This window comes from Xenopus laevis, chromosome 9_10S, assembly GCF_017654675.1.
Source record: "Xenopus laevis strain J_2021 chromosome 9_10S, Xenopus_laevis_v10.1, whole genome shotgun sequence".
Lineage (NCBI taxonomy): Eukaryota > Metazoa > Chordata > Amphibia > Anura > Pipidae > Xenopus > Xenopus laevis.
In genome coordinates, this window is record NC_054388.1 from 81,506,126 (window position 1) to 81,523,932 (window position 17,807).

Here is a 17,807-nt window from a genome sequence, read left to right on the forward strand (position 1 = left end):
CTCATTTTCTGCTGTGCATTAGCAGTGTACAAATTCAATGCCATGTACCGATAAATCTCTCCTTACAGATTTTTCTGCCATATTTCAGGGTCTATAAAGAATTTTCTTTTTCTGAGCTAAATGTTCTGATAAAATGCACAGTGCGTGCTCAAATGCATAATGGTCCTTAACAAAGTCATCTGTTTTAATCTATTTTATGTCTTGCTAATGCTGTTTTTGTGTGTACACAACATCAAACAAAGACCAGTGTAATCAATATTTTAAAGTACAGATTCAGTACAAATTTATAGCAAGACACTAACATGCAAATGACAATGTACAAAAGCAACTCAACGAACACCAAAAAATAATTAAAACGTATACATTCTTGATAAGGTTGTACATTTTAGAACTCCTGTGAAATGGTTTGTCTTGTTTTCCAACCCTTTTTTTGTCTCAGTTTTGTGTGACAGACTATCATCTACATCCTAGACATAAAGCATGACAAGACTTCTGTTGTGTATTTGCATTAGAAGTATGAAGGCATTTTCTGTAGAGGTATGAAGACCCAAGACTAATAGGAAGCAGGAATTGCATAACATAATCAGGATACATGTGTTTGGGAACATTTCCCAAAATATTGTGTATCTAGCTTCACTACTTCATACATGATTAATGAAGCATGTGACTTGTTTGATCTGTTGTTGATTTTAAATAGCCAATGCTCAATGTGGTCTCTGTCCATTGATAGGCCCTGGGCGGCAACATTTTAGGGGTGGCATGCTGCCCAGTCTCATTCTAAGAAGCACTAGAGATGTACAGCTCAAATACTCTTCTGTAATTCCCAGTGCTCCATATTTTTTTTTTCTAATTCCAATAAACTGGAAATTTTACAAAACTCGATTAAATAAATCTGAGTAAAAACAACTTGAACTCATTAGATACTTAAAACGGCTAAAATTTTGCTACAGCAATACTACTCCCATTAACTTCTACATGAACTTGCAAGCTTTTAGATGCTAAAGTTTTATGTTCACTTTTTTGTACAGGTGTATAGTACATGGCTGTCAGATACAAAGGAGCCCTTTACTTAACACACTGACCTTTCTTAATGAAGCACATGCTAGGGACATTAAAGGAGACACCCATGTGCTTTTCACCTCCTGCCCCTTCTGTATTCACTGCCACCCAGAGAGAAAAGCAAATCATTGTGATTATCATTTATGATAAAGAGTTGTGCCTCAGGGCACTACCCACAAATCACATTAGAGCAAGGGGCACAGTGGGAAAACCAGGGCACATTGCATCTATAATTTGTACTTTGCCCCATTAATTCATTCATTAAAAAGAAGTGGGATATGAACAGAACCTGCAGTATCCCACTTACAGCAGTAATACATTTAGAAAGTGAATCACAGCTATCCTTCAAACAAAGTCAATAGTTCCCTAAAACTCACAATCTGAATAACAGCACTTAAAGTTTTACTTTAGTTATATCGGTGCCTAATTAGCTCCCCAGTTTCTCTCCCTGTCAGTCATTAAGTCATTGAAATTGAAGAAGAAAGAGTGTTTGCCCTAGGTGACCACCCTCACCCAATCAGTGCAGCCTAAATAGCAATGTGTCTGTACATTACAATAGGAAAATACAGTGCCAAGTGATTCAGACCCTTGATCAATTCCCTCATTTTAGTGAGCAATAAATCCTACAGTGAAATTGTTCTCTGTGATATTTTTATTTCGAAGCACTGAAACACAATGTGAAAGATATTCCGCAACGCTGTATAATAAATGGATGCATACAATAAACATACAGATTACAAGTGGTCCTGGGCCCACTGGGACTGTTATCTTAGGGGCCCTCTTACAGTGTTGGACTAGGACACCAGGGGCCCACCCAAAGACCTTAGACCAGGGGCTCACTCTCAGTACTATTATTCTTCCTCTCCTCAATCAACCTCTATTATCCTATTCTCTTTTCTTTACATATTTTAATCTATTAATCCATCTATTTATCCTCTTTGTACTCATAGAAATTGGTAATGACCATGAAATAGGCCAAATGTTTGGAAGCAGGGGGGCCCACTGACACCTTGGCCCACCGGGAGTTTTCCTGGTATCCTGGTGGGCCAGTCCGACACTGGAATTACCTCTCCTGGTTTTATGGTATTTCTGTACAAGCTAAGCAATGCATTGCACAGCTATTTCATTAAAGGCCCCCAGATTAAGTCACATTGTCTTCTGGCAGTATAACGCAATAGAAAGTACTGTATAAAAACCAATAACCTCTTTTTAAAAAAAATCAAGATAATCATTGTGTCAGACGTATTCGTCCGACTAGAGAGTCAGCTAAATAAAGGACATATTTTCTTAGTCGGTAACAAAATAAATACACTACATAAATACATGAACTGTGACAAAGTTTTCTCAAAGAAGTGCAAAAAATAAATTAATTAATTTAAGTCCAGTGCTTAAATAATGGAGTCCCCACAGTCAGTTGCCCAGGCAACTACCTGATTTAACCAGGAGCTTAACTGATCCATTCTGTCAGAGTTACAGGTTGCTTATCTGTTACACTCAAAAAGTGTGATAAATGCTTTAATACTGTATCTACAAACGACTAAAGGTGGCCATACATGAGCCGATAAAAGCTGCAGACAGACCGTGTCGGCAGCTTATTGGCCCGTGTATGGGGGCCCCCGACGGGCTTCCCCGATCGAGATCTGGCCGAAAGTTGGCCAGATCTCGATCGGATCGTTGATGCGGTCCCGCGATCCGACCGCCCGTTTGCGTTTGCTAGGATCCAATCGTTGGGCCCTAGGGCCCACGATCGGATCAGCCCGATATTGCCCACCTCAAGTTGGGCATATCGGAGGGAGATCCGCTCGTTTGGCGACATCGCCAAATGAGCGGATCTCTCCATGTATGGCCACCTTAAGATAGATGCACTGTGCAGGGGCATATAACACACCACAATTCATGTCTATGCAAGAATAAGAGCAAAAGTTACATATGGTAGACTATATCACACAGAAGGGAATAACATCAAGAATACACAGATTGCAGTGCTGATGTGCAAATGCTTTTACAAAGGTTCAGAAATAGAATCGTACCCAGTGGGTTACATAAAATCCTTATAGTAGCAAGAAGTGATGGGCAAGTCTGATCAGTTTCGCTTCACCAAAAATTCGAGAAACAGTGAAAATTCACAGAAAAGCATTGAAATATATGGGCAACAAAATTTTGACGCACAACAAATTTTTTACCCATTCGAGTCTATGGGTGTCATTTTCGGCGCAAAACTTGGTGAAATATTTTGCTCATCACTAGTAGCAAGTAAAATGCATGGATTTACACACATCAGAGCTGAGGACTTTTAAGATTTTGAACGTGTTGTCCTTAATTTCTAATTTGGGACTGAAAAACCCTATTAGCTTTTCAGTTCCAAATTAGGATTTAAGAAAATGGCTTTTCAGTCGCAAATCAGGATGTTCTTGTTAAAACTCTGAACTTCTGAAATAAACACGTTTCAGCAAACATCTTCTACATAGTGTACCAGCTGTACCAGTCTATATTTAAATGCAGACTGTATGCTTTGCTATATATAATATCATCCTGATAACTATTTATAGTTAAACAAGCTGTTTTATGTCCTGACAACTCTGTTGAAATATTTTGCTATGGATAAATCTAGTTATGTTTTAGAGACCAAACAAAGATAAACAAAACAATGGCAGTGTCCTGAGCAGCTCAAGTCAAAACAAACAATATATTAAGGGACATATTTGCAGAATAAAGGTCAAAGTGTGTCAGAAGAGCCAATGACATGTTATAGGTTAATATACTATGAGACATGTTAGCAGTGTAAACTGGGAGGTATATAACAATGATAATACCAATAGATATTGTAAATGTTACATTTTAAAAAGAACATTGCTTGTTCCCAGTAAGTACTAACCAACCTGTACTGCTTCCTGGTATCATAACCCACTGCATTTGATTCCCAGATTTTAGTTGCAAGAACCCGCACTGTGTTCAGGAACAAGATGAAGTTCAACTGCAAATTAAAAAAAAATAGAAGTTTCAAATAAATCTTGCAAAATATTGTAATTCATTAATATGTGTTTTTGCATACATATGTGTGCCTAGGCATATCATTTGCTCATTTTCTCACTCCATAACAGCTTGTTTTCCCTATTAGATGTTTTCATGGCATGCTAGTGAAAATGTAGACTACAACATTTCTTCTCTTTTAAAGGCTTATGTATCAAAAGTTACATTTGAGAAATGCATCAAATTCTTATTCTACTCATCATTTTCAATGGTTGATACAAACTCTCAAAAAAAAACAAAGTAAAAAAAAACAAAAATGTTGACTAGGACAAACCCCACTGAATTCCATATGAACTTGCAAGCTTTTAGATGCCGAAGTTTTACATTTGAGGATTAGAATTGCAGCTAAAATCTAAATTTGAATGTTGAAAAATCACCCCTTGTTGTTGAATGAATATAATCTAAAAAGTGTAGTTAAAGTTATGTATGCAACAGGACACCATTGGCATGGACATGGGCGTTTTTAACAGGGGTGAGTTGAAGGGCTGAAGCTAGTGGAGGGAAACACAGGGGCAAAACTTCAAGCTATGATTGCTATAAAAGCCATAATAGCCTTGAAAATGCTTAACAAACTTTTAAAGACCTTAAACATAGAGACACATCTTCCACAGCTTAAAATGAACAACCATTTGGTAGCAGATTAATATAATTATTAATTTATGACATATTTACACAAGGATGCCATGACATTGAATACATACCAGGCTAAGGCTTGAAACAATACCTGGATTCTAACAATCTTGTGCCTGATTAGGGGGAGTATCCACCACCAGCATCATAACCGTGTGCCACCAAGCCAACCCCCATGCAAAAAGGTCTTCAGAGGGGCCCAGCCCACACAGGATTGCCTGTCAGTAGCACTAAACCACTTGTGCCTCCAATCTCCACCTGCTTACACTGGGGTAGGTAATAGAGCAACTCGGCAGGGAGGGATTTCTCAGAACTATAGAGGAAGCAGGCCTCAGGCATCATGTCATGCATTGACTACAGTAACTCTGTTAATTGACCTTCCTATCCAGAGACTGGCACTTTTTGTTAACTTATTTTATCCTTTGAATTGGTTATAAGCTGATTTGATATGATTTTTTATGTAAACTGTGGGTCCAATATATACAATTCAAATGGTTAGAGGACGGCAAGGTGCTCCAGAATTGGTTGTAAGGTTACTCACCAAACAGTAAAAGTGGTCCGGGTGCACCAGCCCCAGACCCCCAGCTTCGGGGAGCGGTACAGCAGAAGATAAAGAAACAGGGCTGACCGGCACTCAAACGGATCCACAAGACCAGAGATGCTCAGTTAAAAGATAAATTTATTGGTAGAAAAATTAAAAATATAGCTTCATCTCAATCCATCCATGGGTGGATGGAGATGAAGCTATATTTTTAATTTTTCTACCAATAAATTTATCTTTTAACTGAGCATCTCTGGTCTTGTGGATCCATTTGAGTGGCCAGCCCTGTTTCTTTATCTTCTCAAATATATACACCCATTTTTTGTACAGTGCTGCAGAATATGTTGGCGCTTTATAAATACATGTTAATAATAATCCCCCCCCGTGATAAAATCCTTATTCTTGTTTTTCCTTCAGCAAAACTCTACGAGGCACATTTACTAAGGGTCGAATATCGACGGTTAATGAACCCTCAATAATTGACCATCAAAGTAAAATCCTTCGACTTCAAATATCGAAGTCGAAGGATTTACCGCAAATACTTCGATCGAACGATCAAAAGGAAAAATCGTTCGGTCGAATCGAACGATTCGAAGGATTTTAATCCATCGATTGAAGGATTTTCTTTTGATCAAAAAAAGCTTAGAAAGCTTATGGGGAAGGTCCCCATAGGCTAACATTGTAGCTCGGTAGGTTTAAAGTGCCAAAGTTTTTTTTAAAGAGACAGTACTTCGACTATCGAATGGTCGAATAGTCGAACGATTTTTAGTTTGAATCGTTCGATTCAAAGTCAAAGTCGTAGTCGAAGTAGCCTATTCGATGGTTGAAGTACCCCAAAAAAAACTTCGAAAATCGAAGTTTTTTTTACTTCGAATCCTTCACTTGAGTTTAGTAAATGTGCCTCTACAAATTGGAAGTCTCACAGGCACGATACGCCTTTAAGTCTTTTTAGTATTTTATCATAGCCACGCAGAAAGCTTTAACCCTTGTTTCATCGAATGTAGCAATTTAAGTAATGTTTAACGAACTGATGCATTTATTAAAACAGAAAAATGTGTCAATTAGTCAATTTTACACAGTTGAATTCAGTTCTTTCCTATGCGTGTAAAATGCAGCACAGAACTTACCTATTAAATTACTATTTTTTTTTTCTACGTTGGAGACAACTATAAAAATAATACAATTTTAAGGATATAAAGGTTGTTTTTAGAATACAGATTTAGTTTTAGAATATTCAACTTTTTTTTTCCAAAAACATGGCATCCATTGCCAAAGATGTTAAGTCAGCATGCCAAAGAGCAATTTCAAGTGGGTCATTAATATGCATACACAGATACTCTTCTATTGCCCAGAGAAAAGTAACATTCAAATGTCTTTTATTAAATATGAATTACAATGAATCGTTAACAAACAGGTAAAACCTAATTAACCCCCTAGGTGCTAAGTCATTATACAATGAAATCATTTTTTTTAGGTAAGCTAAGATTGTGACTGTAAGAAACATTGTATTAAAGAAAATATTAACACTGAAGTCTTCATAATACTATAATGGTCACATTTTCTTTATGAGCTTTGCATACAGTATTTTAATTTAGTAAAATGTTTGCTTTAGATGCACAGTTAACAGTTACAAAACCTTCATGTAAAGATTTCCTACTTGTAGAAAAGAAAACTTAAAATGAATCAAGAACCTAAAATTCAAACACTGCCTATTTACACCAAAAGTTACTATTAAGTATTTATTCATTAGAATAATAATAAACAAATTATTGACACATTCATTGCATATTCATTACTCAAAAATTAACTCTAAATTAATATGGTCAAACTCATGAATAAAGTACTGTTAGAAAGAATAACAATCACATGAAAATTCATCAGGTATCTAAAAACAACATGTTTCTTCAGGGAAGGCAAACCTTGATAATAATAATATCTCTGATTTAAATGGGTGATCTAGTTAGCATATTTTATATGACCTAGAAATGTGTAAGGAAATAATGTATAAAAAGTGAAATACGAATAAAAATAAAAAATGAATCAAAGTGAATTCTTACTCTCTCTCTCTGCAGGCTACAAATCAACCGTATTTCTTTAAAATGAATAATCAGTTTTAAAATAAGCTGCCCAAATCACTTTTAAATATATTGCTGGAATGTCATCAAATCACTGATGTGCAGACATTCTTTTAATAATTGAATATTTTGGTAAGTTTATTAATAGACATTTACTGGAACCCCAACCTGCAGACAATTACATTTTTTTTTTAAATTAAGGCACAGTTTATTGAAGTCATAAACTGTAATATTCCTCACATCGTACAAATTGTACCAATGTATTCTATTGGTATTCTATGACTAATTGTTTACCCACTCCAACCATTTATCCCAAATCTTTTGGTATTTCTTAGGGCTACCTCATAGATGAGATTGCCGAGGGTGCAAATGTGTTTAACCTCCTGAATCCACTGTGCTGCCATGGGGGGGGGGGGTGAAGGATCTTTCCATTTTCGAGTGATAACACCCCTCGAGTGGTCACAGCCTCATTGCACCCCCGCCTAATTATTTTAAAAATTAGTGGTGAGCAAAACTTTCCCTTGTTTGTTATAGTTATACAGGAGCAGTGACCAGCTCCATGTTGTAGCTCCCACCCTTCCCAGCTATAGTCAGATGATCCCACTGGTGTCTAATAAAAGGGCAGCCAAGTTTGGGAGTTTTACTTTGAAAGCAGCAAGTAAGTTGCAGGTAAAACTTAGTCCCTTTGTAAAATGTATACTGAAGCAATAGAATTCTTAATGAATCAGATGAAATTGAGCATAGGACTGGCCAGATATGGGATGACTTTGACGTAGTTGGCCAGCTTAAATATATTGCAATATATGGACAAACAATCCCTGTTTTGTTTAAAGGGTAAGGCATTTTTCAGTAGCAGTATGCACAAAATGTCTTGTATTTGTCTATATATATATATATATATATATATATATATATATATATATATATATATATATATATATATATATATATATATATATATATATATATATATATATATATATATATATATATATATATATATATATATTGAGCAGGATCATTTCCCCTCTCTACTACCAGTCCCCTACTGGGATTCCAGGCCAAACACAACTCCACAGAGTCACAGTACATTTCCAAGGTCCTTTTTCCTTTGGACAAACAAACAGCAGCTCCAAATGGCTACAATCAGATTCCAGGTCTCAGCCCTCTCAGAGTGTAGCTCAAAATTACTCTGAGGATCTAGCCTGCTAATTATTCCCCAAATGAGACTTTCTAGAACAATGAACCCACTCAGGACTGCTGTACATATGGGAGTAAGACATGAACCTAGGGGAAATATATCTCCCTTCAAACTGTTCTCCAGTTACGGGTTCACTATATATATATATATATATATATATATATATATATATATATATATATATATATATATATATATATATATATATATATATATATATATATATACACACACACACATAGTGAACCCGTAACTGGAGAACAGTTTGAAGGGAGATATATTTCCCCTAGGAGAGATATATATATTGCATCTAGAGATTTCAATAATAATGCCTGAATCTATAAGGCATTTCTTAAAAAAAAAAGTTTGACATTTTACCACAGTCAAAAAAATAGCAAATTTAAATTTTTTAAACTTGAATTCCCTAATTTATTAAGCAGAAAAACTTGAATATAAATTTCAAAAATCTAAAGGTCAATGGCAGTTGTATTGGCAACATTCAAGATACCTGTATATTTCAATTTGAGTTTGAGACCATTTCAAAATTGAGCAGACTCTTTAAATTAGGATACAATGTGAAATTGCTGCATTAGAGTTGTTTTTTCACATTATTATGTTTCTTTTGATGAAAAAAAATCAAATTAAAAAAAGTCCTGTAGGACAGACGGTGGAATCTAAAAGTATCTTATATATAAGGATGTGGATAGAAAATGAGTAGTCAAGTAGTCAAAGGTTCATGTGTTCATAAAATTAAATTATCCTCAAATTATATAAATGATGTTTAAAATCCAGAAAAAAATGGTTGCAAAGACAAGATTTTTTCCCAAATAGTTTCTAGACTTTTGTATTAATAAGCAATTTAGTAACTTACCCCAATAGCTGCCAGTATCGGAGCTTGATAAATCCATTTGATGTCACCTGCGCTAAGTTCCCAACATCTGAAAGGCAAATCAAAGCATTTGAATGTAGCACAAAGCACTGCAGTAATTATTCAACACTATGTTTGCACATCTGAATTCTGGTTCTTCCATGTCAACTTGTTCTCCATGATCTTGCCGGATAAAACATTTTGGTTTTAATATACATTTTCTGCCTGTATATGTGTTAGTACACCAGGTGACAACTTTTTATGGACCCCGATTATAAGAAAAACAAAAAATGGCGCAAAAGTTAGAAGATCTGTGAATAATTATTCTAATAGAGCACTGACAGAATGTCATATCCTACAGTATTTCCAGGGTCCCCAACCTTCTTTACCCATGAGCCACATTCAGTTATAGGGATGTAGCGAACCGCCGATAATGTGTTCGCGAACGCCGTTCGGCAAAGTTCGCGAACTTCGAACATCCGAAAATCGTTCGATTCGAACGATCGAAGGATTTTAATCGTTCGATCGAACGATTTTCGTTCGAATCGAACGAAAATCGTTCGATTTTAGCGACCGAATGGTCGAATGGTCGAACGATTTTGACGCGAACGCCTATTGGCGAACGTCGCGCGACGTTCGCGAACTTGCGGCGGACGCGAACAGCCGATGTTCGCGCGAACAAGTTCGCCGCAGAACAGTCCGCGACATCCCTATTCAGTTATAAAAAGAGTAGGGGAGCAACACAAGCATGAAAAAAAGTTCCTGGGGGTGCCAAATAAGGACTGTTTATTGTCTATTTGGCAGCCCCTATGTGGACTTGCAGCCTACAGGAGGCTCGGTTTGGCAGCACACCTGTACTTTTGCAACCAAAATTTGCCTCCAAGACAGTGATTAAAAAAAGCACCTGCTTTCTGTCTACTTTGAGCATCATCCAATTTTTTCGTGAAAACTTTCGATTTGCTTGATTTTTTTGTGAAAACGTTCGAATTGCTTGATTTTTTCATGAAAACGTTTGAATTGTTCAAATTTTTCGTGAAAATGTTTGAATTGCTAGATTTTTTAGTGACAACGTTCGAATTGCTAGATTTTTTTAGTGCAAACGTTCGAATTGCTCGATTTTAATGAAAACGTTCGAATTGCTAGATTTTTTTGTGAAAACATTCAAATTGGATGATTTTTCGTGAAAACGTTAGAATTTCTCAATTTTTTCGTGAAAACGTTTGAATTTCACAATTCTTTCGTGAAAATTCAAATTTCAAGATTTTTCGTGAACTTTCCGATTTCACGATTTGTTGAGAATTTTTCGAGTTTCGCAAATTTTGCAGGACATTTCTGAATTTTCCGGAGAAGTGAAACGGGAGAAATTCGCCCATCACTATTTACCACAGAAAAAAAACACACACTCTTTCTATTTATTCCTATGGGATTTTGAGAATTTTATTTATCAAATGGTGAACTCTAGCTTTCATCCACTGATAGATATACTTCTAAAAATCTCATAGGATCAAATGGAAAGTGGGTGGGTTTTTTCTGTGATGAGCTCTAATTTTACACTTTGATAAATCTGTAATGTTGCCTAGTCGGCTCCCGCTGATTTGATTTGGAGGCCTATTTATCAAAATTTGGATTCGTGTAATTTCAGTGGTACTTTGAATAAACTCACAATTTAAAAAAAACACAAATAGTATCTTTATTATTAAAAAAAACCCAAATACAAAAAACATCAATGAATAAAATAGTGGAGAATAAAGCTTGAATACAGGTATGGGAATGGTTATCCAGAATGCTCAGGACCTGGAGTTTGCAGATAAGGGGTCATCTTTTAATTTAGATCCCTATACCTTAAGTCTACTAAAAAAAATCATGTAAACATTAAAAAAAAACAGTAGGATTATTTTGCCTCCAGTAAGGATTTATTATTATTTAAGGATATATTAAGGACGTTAATGAGTTTTTGTGTACAAAAAATTGTGGAAAAACCCCCCAAACATTTACAGGGTTGGACTGCACCTACAGGACACCAGGAAAAAACCTGGTGGGCCTCGGCCCTCATGGGCCCCCACTGCCTCAGACCAGTTCCACGATCAGTAAATCAGTTGTTGCACAATATGTTTCGCGCATGCACAAGGCACCTCGTCTTTCACACATATGCTCGGCACAAGTTTGGAGGTCGGGAGGGGGCCCCTGGGGACTGCAAGGAGGGCCGTTCATTTTGCAGCCCCAGTGGGCCCCCAATGCTCCAGTCCAACCCTGTACATTAATAAATAAACCCTTTAGTCTCTACCCTGCAATTTTTAATGATGTGTAGATATTCCCTCTGAGACCCCAAGCATCCGCAGTTTAAATTTTTTGCACATGCATTTTGACTTAACTGCTGTTGAAAAAAAGGAACAATTTCATGTTTGTACAAGTATGCAAATATTGCAGCAATTTGAAAAATATATAATAATATATATAATAAAACTGTAAAAATGTGAATAGTGTCCATAAAAAGAAGCATGTGGTAAGGGTAACAAAATTAATTACATTCTATATGCTCTTTAGGTTCAAAAAATGTAAACCGTGTTTAAAAGCGCATGTCAGGCAGTGCCATTGTGTAATATATTAAATCTTACCTGGCATCTGCTAAGGTTGCCCGTGCCACTGCCCATATGACTACAAATACAGCTGGGAATCCTATAATTATACAACATACAAAATTATTTTAGAAACATTCATTTTTTCAAAATATATTAAAATTGCAGCCTTTTATAAGGTGGTGGAATAAGGTACAGGTATGGGACCTGTTATCCAGAATGCTCGGGACCTGGTGTTTTCTGGATAACGGATCTTTCCGTAATTTGGGTCTTCATTCCTTAAGTCTACTAGAAATTCATTTAAACATTAAATAAACACAATAGGCTGGCTTTGCTTCCAATAAGGATTAATTATATCTTACTTGGGATCAAGTACAAGCTATTGTTTTATTATTACAGAGAAAAAGGAAATCATTTTTAAAAATTTGGATTATTTGGATAAAAGGGAGTCTATGGGAGCCAGCCATTCATATACCTGTACATTAATATTCATTTATTTCATTTTAAACCATAATAATCTATACATATCGTAAGTTCATATATTAAATGTTTTCCCTGTTTTTTTGAGAAGCACTTAAAAAAAGGTGTAGGCAATCCAATTAGCAAAGTTTATTTTTGGATAGCTTTACCCCCCGATTTTATTATCATTCGAAAGCGTATTTCATTTTACAATAATAAAAGTACAGTGGTCAAACTAACACCAAGCTCCCCTTTTATCATGAATTCATTTGTTATGCTGGAATTCCATTTTACATGTGTATGGATGGGCGAATTTGACCCGTTTCGCTTCGACAAAAATTTGCCGCCGGCGAAATGTTGCTGACGCCATACAAGTCTATGGGCGTCATTTCCGCTGTGAAATAAGGTGAAAAAATTCGCCCATCCCTAGAGACCAGAATAAATGTAAACGTAAATGTAAAAACAGGGAGATTCATTATGCTTTATACAATGGTGGGACCACAAAAATGGTGTAAAATTTGAGAAAATCTAAAATCACGGTATGTAAAATTGAGGCATTATTGTACGTCATGGGCTTGATAAAGTCAGTAGAAGTGTATAAGAATATATCTGAATCTTATGCAGTCAAGTTCTGGAGTTGTCTTGGAGATCAGTAATTTCTTGCAGAGTTTATGAAAGTTTTCTTCTGCAGCTTTTTACAGGCACTGATTGGTGATCTGTGTATATGGCAATTTGTTTATATAGTAGATGGGGTCTCCACTCTGGTCACCGCTCAGGTAAAGAATATGCTATTGTGTTATTTACATCTCGATTTGAGCAGTAATATGCACCCTCCATAGCAGGGATCCCCAACTTTATTACTCGTGAGTCAGTCAATTGTAAAAAGAGTTGGGGAACAACACAACTATGATAAAAGTTCCAGGGGTGTCAAAGGCAATTGGCTAGTCTCTGTTTGGCAGTATTTTTTGTTTTATTCAACCAAAACTTGCCACAAAGTCATGAAGCAACATGCAAGGGGTTGGTAAATAACATGTTGTTCAAGAGCTACTGGTTGGGGACCACTGCTCCATAGTAAGGGGATTGCTTTTATAAGAACTCCATAAATATATACACATTGTATCTATGTTTGTATGTATTTAAATTTGGATAGTTATCAATATCCACATAAAGGTTTTTCACTTATGACTTGTATGAATTCATAACAATTTACAAAGCCTATTTAACATTACACTTGCATTTTGTAAGAGAAATAAAACTGGTGGGAACATCAGGGGAAAGTTAGAGTACCATTCTAACCAAGCCTAAATTCAACCAAATGCAAAATGTTTAAAACGGGAGCTACAGTAAAACAACAATAGTACAATTTATATAACATCAATATGCCTTATTTTTTATAAAAATGTACTGTTGGGCAAGTACAGACCCTAACCCGGGGTAGTTCATGTCTAAATTAACTTTAAGCATGATATAGAATGGCCAATTCTTTGCAACATCTCAATCGGCTTCCTTTTGTTTTTGCATAGTTTTTTCAATTTAAATTTTCCCTAGAAGCCAAAAAACCTATTGTTATTGTTACTTTTTATTACTTACCTTTCTATTCAGGCCCTCGGCTATTCATATACAATTCTCTGATTTAAACAGCCGCCTGGTTGCTGGGATCATTTAGACCCTAGCAACCAGATGGGTGCTAAAAATTCAAACTGGAGTGTTGAACAAAAAGCTAAATAATTTAAAAACACAAATAAAAAATTGATTTAAAATTGTCTCAGAATATCACCCTCTACATTATACTAAAAGTTAATCTGAAGGTGAACAACCCATTTTACCTATAGGTCCTCATACTGTTTATGATGGTAGCCATAATCCCCACTAGTCTCCCACAGCTAAGCAAGAGATGGTGTTCCTCAAAACTTTCTTGCTGACAATTCTGCCATGGTTTATTTTGCTACTAAAAAGTTCTGAAAATGATCTTACACAGGGAGGCTTATTTACTCCTGTTTGTCATTGAGGGAAAAAAATGCAAAAAAGCACACCAGCTTATTTAAGAAAAAAATGGTAACATATTCATGGTCATATTTTTCTGTGGGAAAAAATCTAATACACATGCAAGAATTACAATGTTTCATGTATCTTCAATATGACTGAGACTCTCAAATGTTGTAATAAACTGGGATAAAAAGTTGTTAAAGACAGTTTCCACTGACTTTAATAGAAACTTTTACCTGCCATATTTTTTCAGGCAAAATCTCACATTTTTGCAATTATTCATATTCACTTTTTTTAAATCATGTTCTGTCTTGATTCAAGAAAAACAGCAAACTCAGATTTTATATATCCCCTCCTAATAGTTGTGTTAAACCAGTTGTTTTTTGATGTGAGGAACAGCAGAAAACATGTTCACTTGTGGCAACAATTGACACTATGATTTTTTTTACCCCTCGGTCAGAACAGTAAACTGTAATTGGTTCTGGATTGGCTTTTTACACTTTATACAAGTCATGCTACTTATCAGTCATCTCATCTAGATTTTTTCCTACTGAGCAGTAGCCGTTTGTTCTTTAATATTTTAGTCCACAGATATTTGTAACTCCCAGGCATCAAAAGGGAATATAGTTCATATCCTACTTCCAACAGAGATAGGGAGGGTAAATTTTAGTTGGCAATAATTTCAAAACATCCTTTCATCATTGGATCAAAGATTTATTCTTGGAAAGAAGAGCAGTAAACCAACAATGTACGAACAAAATAAATGTGCTTTTGCAATTATCTTGGTATAAGTCTAGTTAGTGGCTTTCTTACCCCTTGTTTGTTTGCTAATGATATTCTGCAATTACTAATCAGTAGCTTGCCTGAAAATAGGCTGAAATCACCTAAAAAGTGGTTGCACATTCTTGAATTTCATTGAACACAATTGAAGGAAAATAAATATATTCTTATATATATAAAAGAATATGGGCAGTGAAAAACACCCCATTTACTAAGGGTCGAAGTGAATTTTCAAATTCAAATACTTCGAACTTCGATGTAATTTTTGGGTACTTCGACCATCAAATAGGCCAAAATTCTATTTGAATTCAAAAAACTTTGACTTCAAAAATCGAAGTACTTTCTCTTTAAAAAACTTCGACACTTCGCCACCTTGAACCTGCTGAATTGCTGTTTAGCCTATGGGGGACCTCCTATAAACTTTGGCTAAGGTTTGAGTAGTCTAAGTATTTTTTTGTAAAATCGTTCGAATCGTTCAATCCGAACGATTTAATCGATCGAACGAATGATTTTTTTTATTCCGATGGTCGAATTTCGAAGTTTTTTAACTTCGAAATGCGACCCTTAGTAAATGTGCCCCTAAGTGTTTTAGAATTTCATTGATGTGATGTGAGGTATGGCTCATTACAATTTTATGCTACTACTTGACTACAGTCAACAAGGAACAAAAGCAAAAATGTTAATACATCAGTTTTCATACTTACATACTGATAAATAAGGGTAGAATCTCTGTTAAATAATATTCTATACACAAATATGATGATATGGGATAAAACCTATCTTGCCAATAAATATCTTACTTATGGTTTTCACTTTGTTTTATTTATTATCCTCTTATGATGTAACATGATAAAAAAAAAAAATCAAATGATATTCACAGATTTTAAATGGAGGGGTTGAACTTGATATTTTACATAAAGGCTAGACAAACACTAGGAGGCTTTTGTATCAAATTCCAATTTGTTAATTTTAGAGTTTCTAAAATTCAAATAAACCTTTCTCATGGTTGGACACACCTGCCTATGAAGTTCAAAGCTAAACGAGCTAATCCAACCAATTTGGTGTTCAGCACTATCTGCTGGGGAAATGTGTAAATTTACCAAAACTTCTAAATATTATCTCAACCTAGCTACTAATTTAAAAAGGACCTCACTGAATTGCAGATCCATCATTTATTTTTAGGAATAATTTAATTATTTTTGATATAACACTTTTTAATAACTGTGAACCTATTTCTACATCACAAGGAAGAAGTGGTCTCAAAAAGAACCACCTTTTCACAGATTATATACATTTTTGCAATATTGCTGATATTCCATAATGAAATGTTCAAATGCCTAAATATCACAATGCCTAAAAGAGTGCAAATAATTTTGTCTAGTTTTTTTTGTGGAATGATTAAGTTTAGCCCTTAAACTTACTGTAACTTTATTTTGGCAGTAAAAAATAAATGTAAGCCCTTCTTAAAGACATTAAGGGAAAATGCTACCCCCATTTGGCAGGTCTAACGATCGACACCCAGAATCCAGAACCAATGCTAGGCTCCCTGGTCTCGGCTCTTGCTTCTGCCTTTAACAGCCTCCTTTCACCTTGGGAGGAGCCCTCAGCTAATCGGATGCCGCCAGGTCTTATAAAGAGAGGAGCCAAGCTAAGGGTTCTGGATGAGCAGAGGGGCACGATTGTTATGCAAAAGTCTTTTTGGGCAGAAGTTCCCAGACAGAAAGTGTAGTCAAATCAGGCCGGGTCGATGTAGGCAGAAAACAAGCGGAGTCAAACAAGCAGGGGTCAGAGCCGGGAGATCAATCAAGAATGGTCAGGACAGGAATGGGTCAGAGTACAGAAATCAGAATAGTCGGTTTACCAGGCAGGGGTCAGGATCACAGAAAACAGATTAATCAGGCAGGCAGGGGTCACAACAAGAATCAGATACAAGCTAGATACAAAATAGCACCCAATAAACTCACAGGAGATAACCTATAACGGGCAATGAGAAAATACAAATTGTCACTTTAAATCCTTTTGAATTTTGCGCCATTGCGCAATGCACCTATAAATAGTGAAGATGTACGCCGCGCGCGCACTAAGCTACCGGCACACAGAGGAAGAGGAACAGCGTGGCGGGCGTCTCTGCCGCACCACTAGACCAACAGGGTAAGTTATTACAGCAGGGCATTATACAAAGCCTCTCTGTGAGGAACTATGCTTTAGGTGAAGTTTCTGTCACTTCAATTCTAAAGCCTTTGTCTTACAATGTAAAACAGTCTAAAGCTGTGGTCTTTCATTCATTGTTACTTTTGTGTGGTGAAAAACCCAGACATCTAGCTATAACATCTCTAACCGTTGCATAAGGTTTAGTCTTCCTTCTCAGGCCCATCTTCTGGAGAGAAATAATAGCAAAACCTTTTAATCTTTCCACACCCTTTTGTTTTTCCATTCTGTTGACCAGTTCAGCTGCACACGTCAGCTTCTTAATATTCTTCCTATGGACTGGCACCCAAAAGCCACTGTATAGATAAGAGTTTACCAGTTGAAAGAAGGAAATTTATGCTTTCATCCCTTGACCCAATGCCCTTTTTTTTAAATAAAAGAGAGTCCTTTATAG

General features: G+C 35.9%; 1 protein-coding gene across 1 annotated transcript in view; it reads right to left on the reverse strand.

Annotated features, from left to right (window-relative positions):
- Nucleotides 1–17,807, reverse strand: part of pth2r.S (parathyroid hormone 2 receptor S homeolog) — a 69,255-nt gene that overhangs the window by 17,281 nt on the left and 34,167 nt on the right. The window contains exons 8-10 of the mRNA XM_018237869.2: nt 12,020–12,080; nt 9,408–9,474; nt 3,939–4,033 (exon numbers count right to left, since the gene is read on the reverse strand). Coding sequence (XP_018093358.1) covers nt 3,939–4,033; nt 9,408–9,474; nt 12,020–12,080 — 223 coding nt within the window. The remainder of the gene's footprint in view (nt 1–3,938; nt 4,034–9,407; nt 9,475–12,019; nt 12,081–17,807) is intronic.